The sequence below is a fragment of the Centruroides vittatus genome, unplaced genomic scaffold, assembly GCF_030686945.1.
Source record: "Centruroides vittatus isolate TY-2023 unplaced genomic scaffold, ASM3068694v2 scaffold_1015, whole genome shotgun sequence".
Lineage (NCBI taxonomy): Eukaryota > Metazoa > Arthropoda > Arachnida > Scorpiones > Buthidae > Centruroides > Centruroides vittatus.
In genome coordinates this window covers 5,150,164-5,174,780 of record NW_027122666.1, presented here as the reverse complement: position 1 = coordinate 5,174,780, position 24,617 = coordinate 5,150,164, and the positions used below count along the sequence as shown (strand labels likewise).

At 34.2% G+C, this 24,617-nt stretch overlaps 2 protein-coding genes across 8 annotated transcripts in view; one reads left to right on the top strand and one right to left on the bottom strand.

Annotated features, from left to right (window-relative positions):
• LOC136986347 (maternal embryonic leucine zipper kinase-like) overlaps positions 1–7,663 on the top strand; it is a 261,268-nt gene extending 253,605 nt beyond the window's left edge. For all 3 annotated transcript variants that reach the window (XM_067283857.1, XM_067283855.1, XM_067283856.1), the window contains exons 13-16: positions 528–615; positions 2,942–3,125; positions 4,409–4,515; positions 7,162–7,663. In XM_067283857.1, the coding sequence (XP_067139958.1) occupies positions 528–615; positions 2,942–3,125; positions 4,409–4,515; positions 7,162–7,339 (557 nt within the window). In that variant the 3' untranslated portion in view covers positions 7,340–7,663. The remainder of the gene's footprint in view (positions 1–527; positions 616–2,941; positions 3,126–4,408; positions 4,516–7,161) is intronic.
• A 1-nt stretch (position 7,664) lies between these two features.
• LOC136986348 (paired box protein Pax-5-like) overlaps positions 7,665–24,617 on the bottom strand; it is a 30,910-nt gene continuing 13,957 nt past the window's right edge. For 2 of the 5 annotated variants that reach the window (XM_067283859.1, XM_067283858.1), the window contains exons 3-11: positions 23,261–23,426; positions 21,007–21,204; positions 18,315–18,562; positions 12,840–12,928; positions 11,132–11,360; positions 9,845–9,961; positions 9,221–9,364; positions 8,259–8,387; positions 7,665–8,194 (exon numbers count right to left, since the gene is read on the bottom strand). In XM_067283859.1, coding sequence (XP_067139960.1) covers positions 8,091–8,194; positions 8,259–8,387; positions 9,221–9,364; positions 9,845–9,961; positions 11,132–11,360; positions 12,840–12,928; positions 18,315–18,562; positions 21,007–21,204; positions 23,261–23,426 — 1,424 coding nt within the window. In that variant the 3' untranslated portion in view covers positions 7,665–8,090. The remainder of the gene's footprint in view (positions 8,195–8,258; positions 8,388–9,220; positions 9,365–9,844; positions 9,962–11,131; positions 11,361–12,839; positions 12,929–18,314; positions 18,563–21,006; positions 21,205–23,260; positions 23,427–24,617) is intronic. The other 3 variants (XM_067283860.1, XM_067283861.1, XM_067283862.1) reach the window with 3 other exon arrangements.

Below are 24,617 nucleotides of genomic sequence, written 5' to 3'. Positions count from 1 at the left end.
GTACCTCCACGGAGTTGATAGTTCTGTTTTAGGTGAAAATTAATGGTTAAACAAATAATGAAAAAGGAAACTTTAATAAACTTGTTTTCTGTAGTTTTTATTAAACTGTATTGAATAATCTTTAATTCTAAAGTGATGTACTGTACAATACATGAGACATGGTTTAGCCATTAAAAGTAGTAATGCACTTGTCATTCTAAAATACTTTAGAGAAATAAGATCATCGGTAACGTTTTTCTGAGAATAACATCTTAAGCAGATACTATAATATTAAAATTAGATTTATAAGAATTTAAATTAGAGAAAAACTTTAAGATATTTTGTATGAAATAAATTCAATATGGCAATATCTCCTAATTTAGCCATGTAATTTTAGATATGTTGTTATAAATAAAAACGTTTTGTGATTAGAATCGAATTTGGATAAATTAGTAATGTTAATTTAATGACGTTGGAAAGAAATTGAACTTAGCCACTAATTATTCAAATATTATATATAAACTTGATGTTTATTTTATTTTTCTCAGCTGGACTGCCGCCGTCTCAAACTGTTGATGACTCCTTAAGTTGTATTCAAACTTGTCTGACACCTTTAAATGCGACAGGAGACAAATCGTGAGTTATCAATATTATACATTTTTTAAGTTAAGTAGACGCTAAACTAAATACATAATTGGATTCAAGATAGCCTCATTCAAACAGATGTTGTTTATTGCAATTGTATCTCATCAATATTAAAAACAATAAGAAAAAATCAGCCTATCACAGACATACATACTAACCCTCAGTTTAAACGTTTAAAAGTGATTAGAATTTTAGCAGTTTAGCAATTTGACTAAAAAACAAATAGAGAAATTTTATAGCAGTCAAACTGTTAGCGATTTTTTTATTTTTATTTTTATTACTGAAGTAGCACCAGAAGCCGCCACGTGTCTTGCATATTAAAACAGCATCTTTCTGTTTAAACACCTGCAAAGATGTGGGGCAGTGGCTCCCGTCGACCCTAGATTTGTCTCCTTAACACCTGTACAGTTAGTCAAAACATCCCTTTTACTTGTCAGGGAGTGCAGTGACCTCTAATGGCGCACGACGACATTGACCCCGAGACCGGCGAATGTTAACACACCTGTTAATTGCCTACCGGTGTCGACACAGCTGTGCAATGATCCGCTCTGTGATTTAGCAGGTTATGTTTGATTGTGGGCTGCAAACACGTGCGATTCTGCGGCTCTACACCTGCTCAAATCGATTTTAAATATCTAATGCCTCCCGCTATCATCTGCATACTTCCCGTATGTTACCAACTTAAAAACTGCGTCGAGCTGTCAATTTTTAATCCCGTTTTTGAATTTTAAGTAGAAACTTTACTTTTATTATTCCGTATTTGCGGAAGGACACCAGTTTTCTAATGTGATAAGAGATCAAAGGACATTTTCTCTCTCGTTTTTTAAGTGCTAATAACCGGATAAAATCAGCTGTTTAGCCTGCAGTGCTCTGCGTGATGTGCATCGTTTTCTGTGCAATTTTTTAATTATTTTGCACCCCGTCACGTTATTTTTGTAAATTGCTTTTAAACATAGATTGTCCTTGATTTTTCATCACTTCAAATTTTTTGCTAAATATGGCATATTTTATGTATTATCTTTACAAAAAGTTTCTCACTCTCTCCCTCCCTCTCCAACAGTTTAAACATGTATCTACAGTTCTAAACAGTTCCCATCATAAGCTATCACAATGTGATAATTTCAGCTAATTAATAACAATAATTATTATTATTCCAATTATAAAATTTAAATAAATTTATTGTAAATTATTCAAATATTTTTTACACTTTCCACTTAAACTTGTTTTCAAGGTAATGAAAAAAGAATATATATATATATTATCTATGGTAAGTGCTTGATGTCATGATGGAGATTATGGTGTAAGCAATAATGGTTAATTTTTCCCAGTGAAAACATCTTTCTAAATTGAATGTATGAATATGAAAAAGCAGTTAAACTTATTATTATATATAATTCATAAATATGAAAGAGCACTTTAACCTGTAATTAAATCCAGTTCAGTAATTATTAGCAATTAATTGCCATCTCGTAATTTTTACTTTTTATAAAAAGGAACTTTAAATTATAGATTATGAGTGATATGTTTTTTTTTTCTTCTTCTTCCTTCCTTCCTTATAAAATTATATTTAATTTTCACGTGTTCATTTAAAGATTTAATTGCATTAAATAAATTTTTTTAATATGCAATTAAAATTTTTAATACATAAAGAATTGCAAAAATTAGATTAGAAAAAATAAGTATTAATTAAATTGTATGCTAAAACTTTATACATCAACACTGAATTATAATTAATGGTCTAGAAACACATTAAGTCTGTAAAAAAAAATATTTTCTATAAAAGACTTTACAGTAGTTAAATAGACTAAAGCTTTCAGTTAACACTATATTTAAAATTGTTCATACTACAAAGTTATATAAATATTCAAGCAATAATTTATGTTACATTACTTGAGAATTATAACACAAACATATAAATTTTTCATATAATAGTGTAGTTCATATGATACTAAGTTACACAAAAAGTCCTTTCAAATGATATAAATTTTTCATTACAACATTAATTCAAGGTTATATCCTCTATCAAGCAATATATAATTTATAATAATAATAATAATTTTTTATAAGAAGGTATTACTTAAATTATACAAAATATAAATACTATATAATACATGAAAAAAATTCTCTGGGTAAAGCAATTAAACAATTAAATATTTTTTCAGTTTCCTTTTTAAATTTAAAAAATTATAATTAAATAAACAAAAAGCACTAACTATTTTCAGTGCTTTTTGTTACTTGAAAAGGAAATTAAGTAAGAAAAAATAATTATACATATATATATTATAAATTGCAACTAACAATTTTTTTCTCCATTCAGAAATTGGTCCTCTTTGGAAACGGTGTTAAAAACTCCGGTGGTGAGTATGCCATCGACACCAAAAGAGTCGTCAGCCAGGAAGGTGTTTGGCAGCATTGAAAAAGGGTTAGACAAAATGAAAACTATGCTAACACCAAGAAAACGTTTGGGCTCTTCAAACGGAGGCAGACCTCGAAAAGTAAAGGTTTGTGTCTATTGCCAAAAAATTTTTCGATAACTCTACAATTTATTACACTCCTTTACTTTTCCTGTCTTTTTGAATGAACTGAACAGAAACTAGACACTTTCGCGAAAATCAGAATCGAGTTGATTCGTATAAGAATTACAGGTCTAACTTTATAAAGATAGATAGGCCTATAATTTATGTCCCCTCTCTGTAATTTAAGTTTTCAAAGAGACAAGAATATTCTAGAATGTCACAGAGTCCCACTGTCTCCAATATTCGTCAACACGGTCACTTTCTAGTTTTGCTCTACTGTGTAATTGTAGTCGGATTAACAACGTAGCAGTGCAGATAGATGGCTAAGATCAGGTGGCGGCTTTTTTGAGGGGGATGGCTATTAGAAGGTAAATTACCCATAATTCGTTGGCCCCGAGGACCTACCGCCCAACCTTTTACTACGCTTGTAACTGCTACTAAGATAACTGATGCACACCTGTTGAACAGTAACTATTTTTTCTTAACGTCGTTCCACTTTTTTTCTATCCTTTGTCTGCGCTGTTGCATCAGATAACAGTTAAATCTATTTTTCGTTTGATATTTTATACATATAAAGAAATATTAACCCTTTAAACACTGTATTATACGCGCGCGCCATATTTAAAAATTCGGAAATGTTTAAAAGTACAAAGCAGTTTCTTTCGTTAATAAATTGCTTTAAAATATTTTTATTTCTTTGGCATATCGAATTTAATTTCTGTAATCTAACTACAGGCACGAGAAATTTAATTTTAATCCCCCCTTCGTGTCTCTTTTAATATATTCTAAATACTAAAATTGATTTATTAACTATAAAAAGCAACTTGGCATGTTTAGAAATTAAAATTAATTTCTGGATTTTTTAAATGCTTAATTGCGGAAATGATCCGCAATTAAAGTTGCTTTATCTTTCCACTAGACAAAAAACTAGAAGTGCAATACCTGGAGCGGTACACCACATACGGGACATCTTGACGCCTTCACACCTGTATCGGAATGCGAGCGGAGGTGGAGACGCAAAGTAGAGGGGGGAAAAAGTGCCAATCCCGACAGGAAATGGTCATTAGAGCAGATTGAGCATTCTCCAAAATTTTTCTTTAAGCACCGACTACGGCGCCTCTCCACGTCCATTTGCAGAAACGTATTTTTAAAAAAGGCCGATAATGTCGTTTTCTCTATCTTAATTCTGTGACGTCATACGAGAGTAGCTATTTATTTCTATATCGTCAAGTAAATTGATCTGACTCCATTTTTTTAATTATTTCTAGACTTTTCACAACGTTTCCACAGTACCGGAGGGCGTTAATGCCGAAAACATACTTCTTTCATTAAAGAATGCTTTACTTAGAAAGGGAATACTCTGCAAACAAGAAGGGTAAATATATTTATTTATTTAGATTAAGCAACATTTTAAAGTATCTGATTTAGTATATTTTTCTGTTACTTTATCCCGGAACTTGTATACTTAATCGACCAATACATCGGTTTCTTGTAGTAATGCTTCTCTGATTGGACAATTTCCATTATATGGGTGGGTTTGGGATAACGGACGCAGTTGCAATTTATGTCGATTGGTCGGTGGTTTTTCTTTTTTACGTCATTTCCCTCCGCGTAACGTTACGCGCCGTATTTTCCGAATTAAAAAAAATCCTGCCGTAATTTTGCTTTTAGCAAGAAAATTCGAAAGTTTTTATTATATTTTGTATCCTTGAGTAATTAATGACGTTATATTGCACGTGATTGATACTTTCGCCATACCGTGTGACGTCATGTCGGGTGTTGTTTCTATGAAATTTGAAATAACACGACGCAACTTAATTGGTCGAAAGAACCTGAAATAGTGTGTTAATCTCGTGTAATATCGTAATTAGGCCTTTTATCGTGTGTAGCGTCGTCATTAAATTCAGTTTATTCTCTTGTATTTGGAGTGTTTAAGTATCGATCCCGTGCGACGATTTTTATTTGTTACGTGCTGTCGTTATAAAATTTAGTTTTCTCGGCCTTGCTACTACACGGAATGATTATTCTGCTTTTAATTTTCTCGGCATCATTCCATTTTAGTCGGTTCCATTGTAAAAATTATTTCACAGATTTTATTTTACGATCGTATAATGTATGAGCTACGTCACTTTATACCCCATTGTGTGACGTCTAAGTTACAATAGCAATATTTTTTAAACGAGATTTATTAACAGTTTCGACATTTAACGGGTTACCGGACTGATAGGGAGAGATAAAAAATAAAGCTTTATTCTTTATTATTAAATAGAAACAAAGATTTTTTTCGATAACTAACGTCACATTTAAAGTCGATAGGTTTTTTTATGATTTAAGGTGGAGACGAACCGATTGTAATTTCATCTGTTATTAATTTAAAGGGTTCTCATAAGGGAAGTTGCCAGGGGCTAATCTTTCATTAAATAACGGAGGGTTGTTGACAAGCGGCAACACAATAGAACGATAATTAGCGGTTTACGTCCACGCTTTACATCACTTATTTAAATACAATACGTAGCTAGATACAAACAATGGTTTCGGCGGTAAATCCAGACACTGTTGCTTGTAAATTATATAGTGCAGCCCGCTTTGTTTTTTCACTGCTAGATGGCGTTGTGAACAATCGAAAAAAGTGTCGTTTCCCCTTTTCACAGTGGTCCATTTTGAATTGTCAGACAATAAGATCGTGGAAAAAGTTTCCGTGTTCGTTTAAACCCATTTTTAGACATTGTCGACTATCTTAATTCTGGCAGGATTTTAAAGAAATGCTTAACTATCGCTTCTACAGCTCAATTTGAAGTCTCATATTGGTTGTCTGTAGGTAAAAATACTTGTTTAAGGAATACAACATATAATGCATTAGAATATATTGTCTGTGTCGTAATATATTGTTGTTAAATGATTTATGTATATTATTATTGTATACTGTACGTGTTTAATTGTTTTGTGTGTTTGTGGCGTATATATGTTGGTGATTTGTGTATATAGTATGCGTAGGTGTGTGTTCATATATGATATTGTAAAAGGTATTATATTTATTTATTGCGTTAAACGTGGTATTATAACATTGGTTTAAATTCAAACTAATAGTATTTCTCCAAAGTCTGTTCTTTTATTTAACGGCATGAGTTTTCATAATACAGGCATGCGTTCTTGCGGTTTGGGTTGATAGAATCCCTCCTGGATTTTGGTATGTTTAAATTCACGTGATTCACGCTGAGGTGTAATGGTCACTGGGATGATTTAGATCTCTACTTCTGCAAGCAGTATGCTCTCCTCTTAAAGGGGAGCTTACCGAATTAATCTATTTTGGTACAGAGAAGAGCGGCTCTTGTACAATCGGCAGGATAGTGTGACATTGACGCGACAGGAACAAATGTAGTGTGACTCGCAGGAAATCCCCGGGGAAGTGCTGTGTGTCACTGCACACACTACCTGCACTCCATCACCTGCGCTGTGATTTATAGAACTTATTAACTCCATCTAATAAGGTTATCCACTATCAGCTATCTTGTGTCACAATTCGATACAATTAAAATGCTGCTTCTAATACAACACTGCAATACAATCTCACAGAAGTAAATTAATATGTTCGACTTCTATACGAAAAATTGAAGTTAGATGAATACCAAAAACCACACCAAAATCCGGAAAAATGTCGTGTTATACTTGTGCCGTGTAATTCGCGCTAATTTTAAAGAAATTATGGTAAAGGATCAATTGTAAATAACTTCCTCTTCGAAGCAAACAATAAAAACGAATTATTGAGGTTGGAGAAGAGGTTTTTCTAACAATTTTGTCCCAGAATTGTATCATAATAGCATAGTTTGTCCGATCAGAGATGCTTGACAATTGGGTGTGGAAGAGGAAGTTCAGCATCTATATAATGATCCACCCCCACCGGTTTTACGTGTTGTAGTGCGTTCACCCATATTAATTACATTATATTACCATCTTTAAAAATTATTATATTGGAGGAAGAGAAATGAGATTTTTACTTTTGATTCTTTCTGACTTGTTTTAGATACGTCCTGCGAGGTAAAGTACGTGATGCCTTTGGAAGAACAATGTTAACTTTTGAACTCGAAGTATGTCTTCTGCAGAAACAGAAACTGTTGGGAATTCGAAGGAAACGATTGAAAGGAGATTCTTGGCATTATAAAAAAATCTGCGAAGAGGTTTTGAGATTAGCACAATTGTAATATTTTACGAATTTTGTAATGTGTATATAGATATTAGGTAAGGCCACTTTTTAGCACTTGTAATAAAATTTAAATATTAATTCTTATGTAATTGAACGTCTCCATTTTGGTTTTGAAATTGACAAATATACTGTGCCTCTGGCAAGATTTGAACCGTAAAATAAATATTGTTTATTACAATACCGATTTACTTAGTTTTGTACTAACTGGTCTACAGTATTATGCAGTAAAATTTATGTAAAATTATGTTACAAATATATTATCTTATAATGTAATTATGTCGAAAATCCGTATATTAAATAAACTTCAAAGCAAACTGAAAAAATCACATAAAACGAATTTATTGACAGAGTAATCTGACAGAACGCGTACAAATAAAAAAAAAAAAAAAAACAGGTATCTAGTGGGTGTCGGTGTGCCACCGGAGTTTTACCCAAAATTGTGGAGTTTTTTTCTTGGTGCACTGAGTTCTAGGGGATGCGTACCCAAAGAAGTAATAAAAAAATAGCGACAACAATAATAAATAAAACCAAGTTTTTTTGCTTTTTTAAGTAAAACGCCAAATTTGAGGTCCTTTTTTAAGTAACTTCGCTTCTTCTCCATAAATAGTCGTGACTACACGAGATGACTGATGATGAGGTAAATGCTGAGACGCAGCCATCATTTTCTTTGGTATCGAAGCTCCTTAATCCCGTAGGGCCCGGGTTCGAGTCTCTTTTTTTTTTAGCTGACTAAAGTAGCGGAGGTTCTGTTAGCACCTCTCTAATTTAAAGCTGTTGGGACTAAGCGAAGGTGCTGTTGTCAGACCTGTGGTCGGCGTCGTTGCGGTCCTTCCTCCATAATAGTAAGAAGGATCTGTGGAAGGGACGTTGTTAGTTCGGTTCGTGATAATTACGAGGGTGGTAAATACCATACTTACTTATTATCCCTCCCGAACTGTAGCCGTAAGCACTGTATGCAGCTGATGAGTACTGAGTATAAGGGGAAGTGTAGGAATAATCTGTGGCTGGTACACCTACGGTCGAGCCGGCCACCGCAGAACCTGGAACTGTATAACAATTATTAGTTTCTATTGTTTTCTGTAATTTTATTCGTGAAAATATTCAATTCCTGCTTTGAAAACTCGCGTATGTCTCCGTACAACGTTAAGCTATAGTATACATGTATACATTTCTATGTTAACTGATAATTTTAAGCATGGATCTGATGTTTTCACACTTTACTATCGAGTTATAAGCAATATCAATAACTTATTTTTCATTTTATTAATTTTTGTGCTGTTTGCAGCGAGTTCTTCATTACATTACCATTAAGATTTCGTAATTTAAATGTATAATGAATTTTTTTATCCTTATTTATTACTTAAACAAATTTTGGTAATAAAAAAGTGATAGAGGGTTGTTGCATCCTGCACGATACTGTTTGCGCTCCGTGATTGATTTGCTGCTCCATGCATCGCTAAGTTTGCCCTCATAATTGCTAATGGATCAACAGCCTGAAGGCATGCAAGCCTTCTAACGCCTGCACGCATCAGAGACAATATGACTTATATTCTAAGGAAATATGTGATTAATTTGATGATTTATGTTCGGATCAAAAATAGTTCTTTTATGACGAATTTGCCATTTTAGTTTATTAATAGAAAAGATTACGGATAGTTTTAAGGGGGATTCTACTTGTTTTAATCGGTTAAAATAAGACCTTATATATATATATATATAATTTCATTCGAAAGTTGATATTGAACACGATAAGTATAATTGAATATTCAGAATACTGAAACATATTGAGGCCAATAAGATTTCGATATGCTGGATGGATATAATACATACATACACACATTCATACACATACGAACGTCATGACAAAGTACAAACTTGCCTGGATATTGTCCATAGGTACCGTATGTGCCGTACGTATTCGCATTTGTACTTTGGACGGGCTGCAATACTGTAAGACAGGAGGAGGTAGTGACAAGATCTGTCTTGGTCGGGGACGGCGTGTTACACACTTCATTACTGCCTACTGAGAGGAAATATGCCGGATATTTGATGTTTCAAATGGATTTTTAACAGTCTGGTAGACAAAATCATGCTTCTTTCCTCTTATTTCATAAAAAATGCGTTGCACTCGCGTTCTTTCTAAAATAAGAGCTACGTTCCCTTACAGCATGTGCAATCAACGTGAGATTTCACATGTTTTAAGTATACGTAGCGTTTCTCTGAAGGTGAATTACAGGCCTTCAGCTGTACCATCAACACACAATTCGAATGGAGCGAAGCACAGATATTTATTCTACCAGACTGCAGAATACAAGAATATATAAAATAAAAACCAATTTTCACTCCCATCACCACTTAAAAAAGGGAAACACCAGATTGTTAGTTGCAACCACCTCTTCGCAAATGCAGCAAATAAATATTAGATGCGGAATTTCAGGCACATAAAGTACTACAGCCCCCTTTCTCCAAGCTATTATTAATATAGTAGTAAATGAAGTGTTACCTGTTTGATAACCCGAAATGGTGTCTGTCAAACTTCCAGTGTTTCCTATTAAACCGTCTTGAAGACTAATGGGAGTCATTGGAGTCAAAGAGCCACTTCCTGCAGAAGAGAAATCGTCTGGGAATTAGTTGACATCTTTGTCTGCCCTCTTGATCATAGTAATGAATTATTTCTACTATAATATTAAATTCGAATAAGTGATTTATATGTTCTTTGTTGGGTAGTATAAATTGTTTCGAATTATAGTTTTCCTTCTGACAACCCGACTACTATAGAAACAAATGATGTTAAATTTAGTAAATGATGTAGGCACGGTTTACGCTAGCAAGAAGGAAAAAAAATCCCGTCCCGACCCTTACTTTTGACAAATTAGCCATTCGATTTACTTCCGTAAACAGGGCGATACGTTTGAGATTTTTTTTAAGTTAAATTATGGTTTTACAAGTCTTGTTTTAATAGATTTCGGATTACAATATGCAAAATTTTACAAAAAAAATCTTTTCGAGATGATGTCACACAGCGCCCAAAATGTCAGCGACCCCCCAATGCCGTCAATTTTTCAGATAACACGAAAGATTTTTCATGTTATTCATCACTTCTTAATTTTTTGCCGCCTTGAGGCACATCTAGGTCGTAAGAAGCAAGGTCCGCTCGCGAGATTCAGAGCAGAAAGAGGTAAAGTTGTTTTTTGGTAATGTAGGCCACGAGGGTTAGTTTCTTTAATCGCGTTTAAAAAAATAAAAAAATAGGATCTAACATCGCCCTTCCCCAAGAAAATCCGCTTTTCGAGGAGCGCTTCTCCGTAACGCGCACCCGCACACAAACAAAAACTACCTCGTGACCTCACAGGTGGACATTAAAAAGAAAAAAAATGTCGAAACTGGACGATGAGGTCGCGTCTTTCATTTAGTCTTCTTTTCTCTATCCCGACGTCTGAAAACATGTGCAGGCGCCAACAAGTCGGGACAGCTACTGTCCAAATGGTTAGAACCATCTCCGCCCCCGATTGTGTCCATGGCTGCGGGTCTAAGACAAGCACTACCGTCGGCGGAAATGTCAAATTACCTGGCGACATTCCACCTGTCATCAACGCCTCCTCATTTGGCTACCAACTTGTACGTAAGCGGCATCTCGGCTATTATTACGGACAAAAGAGTCCTCTTAAGATCTTAAGACCCGTGCTATTTCTATTTTAAATCTCTAAATATGGCAAAAATAAGGGGGTGAATTTTTTTTTTTTGGCAAAGTAAAAGATATACTCTGCACGGACCACCGAAGGCAACTTACCTAGAGGAGGCGAATAGACTGCTGTAGATTGGACGTGCGACGCCATTGATGTCAGGGTCGTGTCGTAAGGTACCATTTCCTGTTTCAGGTGGTCGTTGACGGATGTGGCCACCGGATTAAATTGCTCCCCGTATTGCAGAGTATAAGGGGAACCGTTTGGAACGGTCAAATCTGGTACCATGCCTGTCGTTTTTAACGTGTCGTCTTGTTTCGGCCACTTCGCCCACATCTGTAAAGAATGTTTTATTATTTATTTATCTTCATTGTCTACAAGGTAACTTTATACAAATATTCTGCTACTGTATACTGTGAAGACCGTAAGATATACCAATTTTCTAGCAGTCGAGGAATCAAATTTCTTAGGTAAATTGATCAGTTCATTACAAAGACATTCGAGAATTGTTTTATATAAAAATTTCAAAGAAACTATCAAAAATAAAGAACTGATTCATCAAAAGTTATTTTTAATTCAATATGAACGTATCATAAATTGCGGCCATTTTAATTTCGTTGTTTACATAACTTACTTTTTACAACGCCACTAGCTTTTTAAGTGGCGAAACAACCTTTTAATAATTTAAATATTCGAAAAATTATTTAATTTCAAAATTAATGCTGATCATTTTTAATTGTTTACGTTTTTTATTTCAAAATCTTTCGTGTTTTAATTGGTTTGCATCGTTTCTAAGATGGCACCGGAAAGATGATGCAAACGGCTTCTGAATTCAAAAAACTCGATAATTTTTTCTAAGAAACAATATATAATAGCTGATCACCAAGAGAAAGTTAAATATGTTTACTATATGTGCAATTATTCATATTAAGAGATGAGTTATTGACTACTTAATTTATATTCACTTTACGAACAATAGGACAATAAATTCGAGTAACAATTATAGAATACTTAAAACACAAGCAGTCATATACGATCTATTGTTCTTTCAAATAACTCTCTGCCCTGGTGTCTTCAAGGATGCTTTACTCCTTCCGGTGAGTTGTAAAACTTTCACTAGCGAAACTTTAATAAGGAATTATTTTAATTGATTTAATTCATGAAAATGACATTTTGTTGGAATAATGAATTCAATATAAACTTGAAAATTTTCGTGAAAAAATTGCTTAAAAATGTGGAATTTAAGAGAAAATTTTGGTGGAAAGGATTCGTGACTGTCTTTACACTAAAATTTACCAAGTTCCAAGTTTTCAGCATAAAAAAATTCCTGCAAATTACCACTAATTTCATGCCTTTTCACAGTTCTTACGGAGCTAGTTTTGTGTTTTAACATGGACTATCCGATATCTAAAATGAGTTCCAGCATCGAACAGTCTAATTTGTCGGGAGAAGAAGGGCAAAACCATCACGAATTCTCATAATTAGATTAATGACACCTTAATTAATAGAGGAAATACGGATTTCCCTGTTGCGAAAATACGCGGTGAACGACCGATATTCAAAAAGAAGTAGAAAAAAATGGCAGCTAGTAAGACCACCTAGGTGGCAACCACGTCTCGACGATTACCCGAAAACGTAGTCTGTTTTTGGATGTGGCGATCCGCTCGGATGATCAGGAGGTTTTCTACTTCCTACCTGACACGAGATGGATTCCAACTCTGACTGATCGCCTGCTTTATAAACGGGGAAGGCGATTTGGCACGCGCCAGACTCCATTCTACGCGTGGCATGCACGAAAAACTAATGCATACTTACGTTCGTATACAGTTGCTGTTCCCCATTGTACTGATTCCTCTGACGTTTGCTTTCGTCATCCAGGTGCTCACCGTTCAGATCTCTGCTGTCTGTTTATAAAAAAGAAAGAAAAATAAACACTAAGCTCGATTACGGAACTAAATCTTACAAGTTTATTATATTAAATTGCATATTTTTAAGTCATTACGCGAGTTAGAATCGACAGAAAGGGGGGAGAAGAAGATAAAGTAAAAGTTACGAAACTAGAAAGGTATCCGAGTTAGAGTAACTAGAACACCCCATTTACGGTTTGCTATCGACAGGAGTCGAGAAAACAAGGCAGGGCATTCGAGCCCCCGGGGGTGGATATTAATCATATGCTACTACGGTATTATTATAGCTCAACTCCAGGTGCTCCCGATACCCTTTATGGAAAGCTGAATAGAGAAGGGAAAAGAGAAACAGTGGTCTTCGTTGATAAAACTTCCTCCATATCAATCAACAACGCTTGACAGGAGAAACGGGGCTCGACTCTACTTTTTCTACACGTCCTATACCCGAAATACAATGTATGATGGAGTTAAGTACGCAAACGGACACAATCGTTTAGTTTATGATCGAAAGGCGTCAATTAGAAGTTCTTGGAATCTCGAATATGCCAAGTTTGGGTGAGTGATTAGGGAAATTTATTTTTGAGACATCTTAATGCTGTTGAATGAAAAGGCTCCTTTACTCCATACCAGTTACCGAGAAAAATAATATCTAGAAATATTCCCCCTCCTCCTAGATGAGATGGGTTCGGTTTCACTAAACGTTCTGAAGTTAATTTACGACAGCTGAAGCTCGTTTCTTTCGTGAAATTTGCTTTTGATTTATTTGCATCAGGCTCTCCTCGTCTACTAACTTCAAAGATTACAAAAAAACATTTAGACGTATTTATATATATTACAGACATATTGAAACGGGGCCATCCAAAGGGGGGAAATTAGGGATTTTCCTACCCGGACCCGAAGAAAATTTAGGAGTATCTACTGTGCCCTAAGTTTTACTAATAAAAAATATTTAATATTGCTTTTTTATCGATAAAGAAGCATTCCGCGTATTTCATTTGTTCAAAAATAAATTGAAGCGAGCAAAAAGGACCCGCTTCAATCCCACGGCCTCACACAAGCTCTTGAAGGCCCTGCATTGCAAAGCGTATTGTATTGTATCTTCGACATAAAAATGGAAGAGAATTCTTAAGAAAAACACTACAGAAATGGTCAAGTTTGATCTTTTAACACTTTCACGAGTCAAACAAACGTTTAAAACGTTTTGTTAGCCGATTTAAAGTATATTTCTTTCGAAGAATATCGTTAACGTGCCAAAGAACACGTCGAAATATTTTTTTTTTTAAATAAAGGAGGGGGAACTTTAAAGAGGAATCGGATAATACATCATTATTGCGCTATTGTTAAGAAAGTTTATTTTCTAAAGTTAATAAAATGTAGGGAAAAAAATCAGTTAAGTCGTTTCATTGTAGCTTTTTTCCGTCTCGAATGAATCAAATTCAATAAAAAAATAAATTTAAAAAAAATGTAAAATTTCCTAGTAACGTACTATTGAGGAATTATTAAAGCACTTTTTGTTACAAGAAATTAATCATTTTGGGGTATAAACACACAAAAAAAGACGTTCAAATGAAAGTGAAGTGATTCAGTTGGTTTATTATCAGAAGAAAGAATAGTTTTTTTAAAATTAAAAAAAACGAGCAGTTAAATTTTTGAATGGCTTCTCTTTTTGACATTTCAAACAAAGCCAAAGTCGAAGAAACAAAGAAGAATTTAAACCTTTTTTTTCACTTGTAGAATTTTTCTTGAAAATTATCAACTGGAAGAATTCCTATACAGATCGAAAATCGATAAAGCGCAGTTAATTTAGAAAACTACCACAAAAATTTCTGTTTGAAACCATTTTTTCCCCCTATTTTTCTGGATGACTAATAACATTTAGTGGTGCACGAACATTTTTTAAAGCTGTAGATTAGAAATATATATAGGCCTATATATATATATATATATATATATAATAACGTGTTAATAAATCCCTCAATTAACCTTTTATAGAGCTTATTTTTTATATTTTTATGAAGGAAAAAAATAAAGTAGAAAAAATAGAATCCTCCACTCAAATCAAATTCTAAAAAAGTTCAAGCAAAAGTTGACTATAAATAAAGTCAGAATCATTACAACAGAAATCATTTGGGCTAACGATGTAAACGCACGCCATCTTTGTCATTATTGTCCATTCGACTTTATTTTTTCTTCTTTTTTTTTAGAAGTATTAGATACACGCTTGATGAATTCTGATCATCTTCCCGACTGACCGCTCCTCGTTGCAATTGAATTTTTCAACGATGGACACACGATCCTTCTTTTCCCATTTTTTATTTATTTTTTTATTTTATTGTGGATCCGGAGCAGGAGTATCGCTAATCTTTATTCGATACCATTATAAAATATACATTTTATAAAAATCTACTATAGAATCTTCTTAGAAAACCATTCTGCTCAATGTCTCTATTGTAACTTGTGAATTTCTGCATTGGTTCACAATGGAGTAAGAGCTGTTTGAGCCATGAAAGAACCAGTCTTACAGGAGGGTTAGATAAAGAATATTTGAATTACTTAAGATAACTGCTCTGTTGATGGTGTTTATAAGCGTTTTCTTCAACTGATAAGTGCTGTTGTTTGTAAAGAATTGATTAATCGTAACTGGAAGGCTATAACAGAATTTCAAATGAGACCAATTGAATACAGGAATGCAAGCGTAATTAATAATAATTATTTTTAAAAAAATTATTAGTAAAACAGTTTAATTGTATTTCGAAAATGTAAACATGTTTATAATCATGAACATAATTAAAAATTAATTAATTTTAATTAAAAAGAAACGTGATTTAAGTTATAAATCGCGACTTTTAACTCGTTTTAGGCCTGGAATTAGTAAGAAATTTATGGTTTTAGGCTAAAACAATCTTTAAATATTTTAAAAACTAACAATACAAGTGATTATAATAGAAAATTTAAGTTTAATGTGGAATCTCGTGTTGAAAATTGGGTAAAAAAATATGAAAAGTTTAAGTATAAGCCTACAGTCACTATCTGAATTACTGCAATTAGATTAATAAATAAATAAAAAATCCTCGAATTTTATAAAATATTTAACTAAAAACTAATCAATTAATAATTAATTAAATATAAATAATTAGCCAATTATAACTGGAAAGGTAACAACTGTTAGTAGGCAATCTAATTAATCATAATGAAAAATCGCTTGTAATTTTAAGTATCGGAAGTATTAATGACAATCTTTTATTGAATTTTGAATTAAAACAAATCCAAATATCAAAATTATAAATATTTATAAAAGCACACTGTAAAATTTAGTCATTTTAACGAGTTAAAAAATTCTATTATTATTATTGCACCGTTGTTGCGTTATACACGAACCAAACCTGATGGAAATGTAGATGTTGACGTGATTCATAAAGGTTTCACAATCTGGTAGTTATTTTTAATATCTCATTTTATATCGAAAATCTTAAAAGATAACACTAAATTTAGATCGACATGCTTTACTTCACTCCTACACTGTCTACAGATTGTCTAAAGATGACTCCTATGCGAACAACCGGTGTTATTAACCCAGGTAATGGGATGAGAGAAACGAAGCTTAAAAAAAATATATATATAGAGTGAAATTCCGTTTTAACCTTTCCCGATTTAACGTATATCCTGATTATACGTGCATTTTTAATTGTTCCGACTTCTATTGCTCCATAAATCCCCATAAATCGCCTCAATTTTACACTGAAATCTGTTAGTTCCTGAGAAAACGTTAAATAGGGAATAATATTTTTAGGAAGAAAAAAATATATATTTAATATAGAATTTCTCTAAAATTCTTAGACTTTCGACAGTTTTTATTGATTAAAATCGTTATTGTAGCAGCATAAAGACTAGAAATTTTTGAATTTTGTTTACGGAGCGCATAAGTGGAAAACAATTGATAAAACATGAAAAGTTGGGTCTTGTTCCGTTTAAGACGAAGCACAATTGGATCTGTGTATACATGCACAGCAGCCATGTCATTGTGAAAGAGTAGGAACCAGTGGACTGTATCCGGAAGGATGTGGGGACCACGTGGCTGTCTATAACATGCTGCACACCATCGATTCTTCACCAAATATCAGCTAATTCAAAAGCGGGGTTCTGAATGATCTTTCAACCTCGTCACTGAATCTATTCTGCTAGAAAATTTTATATAGAATATACACTTATATACCGCTTCTATTTTATATTCGATTCGTGTTCTACATTAAAAATATATATAATTTTTTTACTAAGCTAGCCCTAATATAAGTCTATAAACTTGATAAATTTTTATAGAATTAAATGAGATTGAAAAGATGCGGCTATAGTTATTAAAAATGTTACTATAAAAGAACTAGGGTTGGACCTTAAACTTGTTGTAGTCTTAACCTTTAACATATAAGAGGCCTCAAAAATATATATCAAATGTCAGGCTTTAAGCTGAAGCTTCTTTAACTTATATATAAATCCGGCCCTGCAGAGAACAATGGGACAAGAAAGACGTCTATAACACTAGGGTGTAAGCGATATCTCCAATATTAATATTATAATACCGTATACCATTAAATCATCGTAACAAAGCGTTAATCTTTTGTTAATTTAGAAGTATATTAGAAGGGAAGGATATAACATACAAAACTTAAGTTAATATATCAATATTAGTACGATTTTTGTAGACTAAAAGCAGCAAAACTAATCATTTTTCATTAATAAAGCAGGTGTTGTTCAATACAAAACCATACTATAACGAGAATGTGTTACTGAGCACAAGCGTATCAATGAAATTGAATTTTTTGTCCTACATATATGTGTATAAACTTATATACAAAGATCAGTACAACAAACAAATCAGTACAACACACACACAGGTGTGTACAACGTACACAATAACAGCACTAATGACAATATTATGTTTTACTAATTTAACGATAATAGCATGGAATTTCATTGTAGAGATAGTAAATTAATCATATGAATTAAGGAAGTGCAAGTTACTAACATTATAATTGCTAGAAAGGATAGTTTTTTACTGAGATATCATCGAATAAATTCAGATAAATTAAAAACTTTTTACAGATGTAACAATTACACAGCTAATAGTAGTGTTTTTTTTATTACGGTATCAACACAGAGCCGTGTTAATTTAAGCGTGCTATCTCAATCGTATTTTTATTTGATTAAGTATCAAAATGCTCAGTCGATACACGCGAGAGAATGTTTGCATGAAAAATGGCAATCAAGCGAGGGTAATCATGCAAAACCAGATTTTAATGTGTCGAGCACGTGCAGAAGAACCGAAAGTTTAATATCTCATCTACGTCTACAAGCCAGAAAAAAAAGGTACTGTACAAGATAATCTCACCTGCGGAACCTTCTTCTCTCTTCCTCTTGACATTGCCATTGGGATCGACACTGGCTATGCCTAAAATGCCATTAATGGAGTATGATGGTCGTTGCATGGACTGTGAACCATCGTGAACAGCTGAGGGTGCATGGGTGATGACAGAAGTCGTGTTGGATGTGGGTTGAAGTTGAGGGCTACCGCCATTGACCGACACGTGATTAGCAGCAGCCTGTTTCGCCTTTTCTGCAGCCTTATTCCTGACGATCCTAAAGGGGGAAAAGCACATCCGTGTGGTTTGAAAAATGAATCGCAACCCACGCTAATCAATTTTTAAAAAAATTGTTGAAGTAGGAACGCTATAAAAGTTTAAAAAAAATTAGTTAAAATTAATTAGGTCGAAGCCCCCGTTCGGGATCCTCTGACAGGAAATGTTTGTGGTTCCTGACAGTTGCCAAAAACGATCTTGGCAGATCCGACTGCTGACATGTAAAGCGAAAAAGAAGAGGATGGAGGTGACATCTTTCTCTTGTAGCAGTTAAATCGTACAAACTGCGATTACTTCTGCCCCGTTAACTTTCACCCCGAGGACAGATGGCCAAATGATGACCTCACGACTGGCACCTGCCCCGACTCAATATGATTAAACCTAATGCTTTTCGAATATCCGTCCGTCCGTAATAATTTTTTCTTACCCTTCAAAAAATCTCTCTCGATCTTAATTACCAAAAATACCTTATATATATTTTTTTATTTATATTTTTTCCTGTTAAAGTTACTCAAAATAGGGTATTAAATTAATTATAAGCATTTAAAACTAATTTATTTTTAAAAATCATATTAAAGCATACGAATTAAAGCAATTAAATCATTAATGTAGAGAGATATAAATCAAAAGTAATTAGAGAAACCGATTTAATAATCGAAGTCGCTAGCGTATTTGAAGAATCCGTCCGTAAGTCGGCTCGAACTAATGCTCGTTTAACTTAAAAAAAATTAGTCCTACTATAATGAATTTTGAGATATAGAATCGAATTATAAATTCCACTTTACCATTAAAATTACACTCTTATAAACCTGTTGTTTCTGAAATTATTTACATAATTTTATAACTCATTAATTAACCGTCCGATTTAAATAAAATTTAATACGTAAGTTAAGTACGTAAGCATGTTTTGAGGTACAAAATTTGGTAAAAATATCTCAAACGGTTTATCCTTTACACGCGATTAAATTTCGATACATCGCCATTTTCTTTCCTTCGCAACATCGTTAAGCCGGAAAATTAATATTAAGCGATTTTATAAATAGAAAAAGTATGGAGATAAGAGCATAGATAAGCACCTTTTTTTTCGTTCAAAATAGCCGAATAGAATCTATTAGTTAGATCAAAACGAGTGAAAGCATGGGAGATGAGGGGAACAAGAGGTGATGACAGCTTCTACACAAAACTAACTTAAATAAGTAGTCGGTTGTCATCTGATCCTTTCCAGGGGACCATCAGAAGTCGTCCAACAGCGATAGCGCTCCATCTAATCCAGTCAATTAGTTGTGTTGCTGAAGAGCGAGATGATGGGTTACACACCGAGCTCCCCTCTGCTGCATTTTCCGATATTGGTTCCCAAGGGTAGAAACGAGATAGATATCGAAAAGTTGGAAGTTTGTTCGACTTTTAGCGATTAACAAAAACCATTTTTTGATGTCGGAAACCCACCAGAAAAATAAGAAAATAAAAATAAAAATAAAAAAACCCACGTGAACTGTTGTCGAAAATGGAGACGACATTTTTACGACCCTTATGCAAATCTAACGTTCCACTTCGATTAGGTCAGTCATTAGCTTATTTAAGTCCAATGCTTAGGCCAGGATGTGATCCGTGTTCCATCATCCATGACGTCGATAGAGATGATTCCCTTCTTTTTTTTCCTCCCTATCTTCATGTTGTATAACTGATTAGATATCCGATAAAATATACGGTTGCGATAGAAGCTCTTTTACTTCTCTATACAATTTTTGATATTTTCTCCGCTCCTGAATCGAGATTTGATAAAGGATACGAAGCATCCTCTTGATGACCTATTAAGGAGACGACTCCATCGGTTCTTGTCATTTTCTTCCAAAATCAAAAAATTGAAAAATAATAATAATAACAACTTTCCCGGGGTAAAAATCAGATTTTGTCCACGTAATGCGGCTGTAAATAGTTTAAAATTTGCATTTAACAACTGCCGCGGTCCTCAACTAGTGCCTTTTTTTCTTTTGCCAAAAGTAAGTTTGGATGCGAGGTTGGATGTGGAGTAACTTTATGTACACTCATCAATATCAATTTTGAGACATTCTAAGAAAGATGATGCGGATTAAATAGTGTAAATTTGTAATGCGGAACAGTGAATTAGCAGGAAATTTCTTAAATTTAAATTCGAAATAAAGAAAAATGTTTTGCTTAAAAAGCGGGACAGGTAATTAACGTTTTTAAAATATCGCAGATGCGTATCAGCTTATTTTTTTTACATTTCCTTCTTTCCATGTGCAAAGAATTATATGCTCAATCTGGTCTTTAAAAAGGCGAAGACATTAATCCTCCTTAAAGGTTATCTTCTATAAGAGGAAGTATAAATTGAAGATTTATCTATTGTAAACTTCAGCTCTAATTTGCATACGAATAACGCTAGCAGAATTGTTAACTAGATTGGAAAATTTATTAGGTGCTTACCTGTTAATAGAACTGACACTTGGAATGTTATCTTGATCACAGATTCCGTCCGAGAGCAACCTGTCTCGGATTTCCCAAGCAAACATTGTCGGGTTTTGCTTCTTGTAATTGGCAATTGCGTCTACCACTCTAGGTGTAGCGACTTTTGGTTTGCTTCCACCAATTACACCGGGTTTAATCGATCCTGTTTCGTAGTACCTGAAAATAATACAAGAGAGTTCTTTAGTTTAAGTGTAATGCCGCGCGCGGTATTGTGAAGAGTATTCGTTCGTACAAAATGTGTACAACAGCTAACAAGATGGAGTGATTTAAGACACGTGGAAGTATAAAATCTGAATCTCTTCTGCATAAAGTGAAATATTTTTCTCTGTTTAGTAAAGTACAGAACAAGAACACATATACAATGAATTGCCAAACAATCCTTACTAAGGCCTAATTTAAAAGTGATCACGACTAGTTAATTTACTAAGGCATAACCTACTCGATAGATAATGCACACAAATATTTGCTTTTGTAATTTAGTAGGGTAATAACAAAAGCAAACACTCCTTCACAACACACGCCATCTAAGTGTAGGAATCGTGTAGTTACTCGAGAATGGCACATTGCGACTAACCGTGAGAGCTATCAATCAAAATTTATATGTGACACTCGTAAGCTGTACTTTTGGGATTTAGCCTGGAGATTCGTTCTCCAGTTATACAGGAGTTATCCGAACGAAGCGTTGTGCGTCTTCTAATTATAGGAACGGATTCGATTCTACGAATTTGGATAGGCAAAAGTTGCAGTAGTTGCCTCTTCGGTTATAAATAGTCGAGATTGGACTCGATGTGCAGCAAAATCGAGAGGAGCCGGTGCTGCACAATGTGGCTATTCAAGTGCCAAGTGCGGTAGCGTTAAGTCTGTCAAAAAACAGAAAGAAGTCTTTGATTTTCGTGTAGTTTTTTCCATCTGCCATCCTATTTTAATATAAGGATACTACGAAAATTAATTGTTTGTAATTAGTATCTACTCCAAAGACTTGTATCCTATAACAATACAAGCATATCTTTTGTTTTTTAAGAGGAAAAAACAAAGGGCTTATCTAATTAGTGTTTGTCTTCACCAAAGGAAACAAACATGTTTTTCTATAATATGATATTGCTTGCAATTCGCATGAGAATAAAAGATATTTTCATAGAAATTAAAGAAAACGTTTGTAGGCATGTTTTAATCGTTTTAAACAATCGTATATTTGCGTTTTAAAACTGAAATTTGCATCTGAAGTTCGATCTATAAAGCACTTTTTAGGTATAAGAGCTTCAAAATGATCTCAATGTGTGTAAATAATTGGGAAAAATCTTTGTAAAATTTAAAGAACATTCGTGAATTTTATAAGAAGTTAACATGCCTAATTTTTCTCAATTATAGACAATACTTAACGCTGGTTTCCTACGGAAGGTCTTGAAACATATTAATGTTTACTGTACAAAGAAAATTAGTATTTACTGAATTTAAAGAGACATTCAATGTCAGAATATAAGAGCATTAACTTTCTTACATTAAAAGAAACTTTATGTTATATTATACTTTTAATATAATAATAAAAACACATGAAAACAGACATGTGTAGTCTTTAAAACGAGAATTCTAGTTGTGAAAATTTACTATTTTTTGAGTTGTTGTAAAGCTTTCGTGTACTAGACGTAAGAAAACTGCCTTAAAGGGACTATAATACAATGGATTGCAGATCTCAGATACTTTAGGGCAAGAAAAGTATTATAAGTCTATCGGGAAAGTAGTACTTATCATGTATTAATGGAATATTATAGTAATTTTCAGCCGATACGACAGTATTTCAACGTAAGAAAACTTCTAATACATCAAAACCCTGCTATAATGTCGTAACTCATCTGGTGTTGATAACTATCTTTGTGTAGAAGAGAGCGTTTTGCATGAAACGGCTATAAAAATATCTTGCGCTTAGAACATAAGAAATCATGGCCTAGCTAGGGCCTCCTCTATCCTAAACCCCAATAATACTCTCGTTAGAGAAGCAAAGCAGACTGGACTGGCTATTGTTACTCAAAACCAGCAGCACTTTCTCATTCAAATGAATCGGGGGTAATGTCATTCTCGACTTTCCCTCTTCATCCGCAGGGGATTATCCATCATAAACTTCCCCTCGACATGAAGTAAACATGCTTCACTTCTCCACTTTTGTAACCTGATTTACAAGCTACCGGGGCTCCACTCCATTAAAACATATACTCACCTTCCGAGGATCTTGGAGACGCATCCGTGAGAAACTCTCAGTTGACGGCTAATGTCACAGGGCCTGACCCCTTGATGGGCCAACTCTACTATCCTCTGTCTCACCATATCGGGTAAGGGTCTGCCATTTACAAAAACACCTCCCAACTGGTTTACACCTCCGTGGCCTGAAAATGAAGTAAAGAGCAAAAACTAAGGATCTTTTGATACGTGGAATTATTATGTAGAATAGTAGCCCTTGAACCCATAATTAAGGTGTTTAACTTGGCTTTCGTCGTTAATAAGCGAAAAACGAAGGGGCAACTTAAACTTCTTAAATCAATCAGGGTTCTTTGATTGATCGGAGCAAACTCAATGGGCGGGGATGTAATTACATCTTTCGCACGACTAGCGGGCCCTAGGGTCACGTGACTCGATCTCGAATGAAACTCCTATCAAGTGATTTACGATCTGTTACATCGCCTCTACCGTTTCTAAGTCAGAAGGGCCCCATTTTCGGCTACCGAATCCCACTCGATCCCGTTGTTGCTCTCAACGGAACGAATCCCTAAGCAAAGAGCACATTAATTACGCCTGCAAATTAATTTTTGGACCATTTGCTAATCCCAATGGTATGTTAAGAAGTGTTTTTCTCAGTCCGATCCCGATTCATCCGAGCTACCGGGCCCTTAAGTTAGATGTCACGTGACGACGGGGAATTTTAATTAATGTAATTCGGGAACGGCCCTCTAATTGCGTCATTACACGGAGATGTTATCGCAAATTGGAGCTCTTCCGAAAACCGAGATAAAGGAGAGTCTTGTGTGGCCCTCTCGGATCGCGTTTCGAAAAGGGCCGAAGGGTAATCACGTGATCGAGATTAGCAACGTGCCCATTACGGATCGACTCGACATAATATTTACTAAATATCTTTTGATAGTCTCTTACTAGCGACATATCGAAGTTTGCTGCGCCTTCAAACAATCTTATCACTACGGTAGCACTTACTTTTACAGGTATAATATTCCATCATGGTCACATTATAACGGTAAGCCGTGGATAAGTCCATTATCAGCTTTTGATATAGCATTTAGCTTGTTTTCGCTAGCTGCACTTCATCCTCCGCTAGTGCATCATCTTCCAATCACTCTCCCGCCCCGTCGACGTCATTTACTACACTCCCGTCACGTGGGTGCGTGACGTAACCAAGTTACGATTCCCGATTGGCAGATAGCGCACGTGGAAGTAAAAGGTCAACAGATGAATAAGTGAATGAAGTCGACCAAAATGTTTGCTTTGTAACTCTAATAGCATTACGAGTTAGTAAACATTGTATTAACGCTTTGCTAAGATAAATGTAAACTTGACACGAAGTTAAA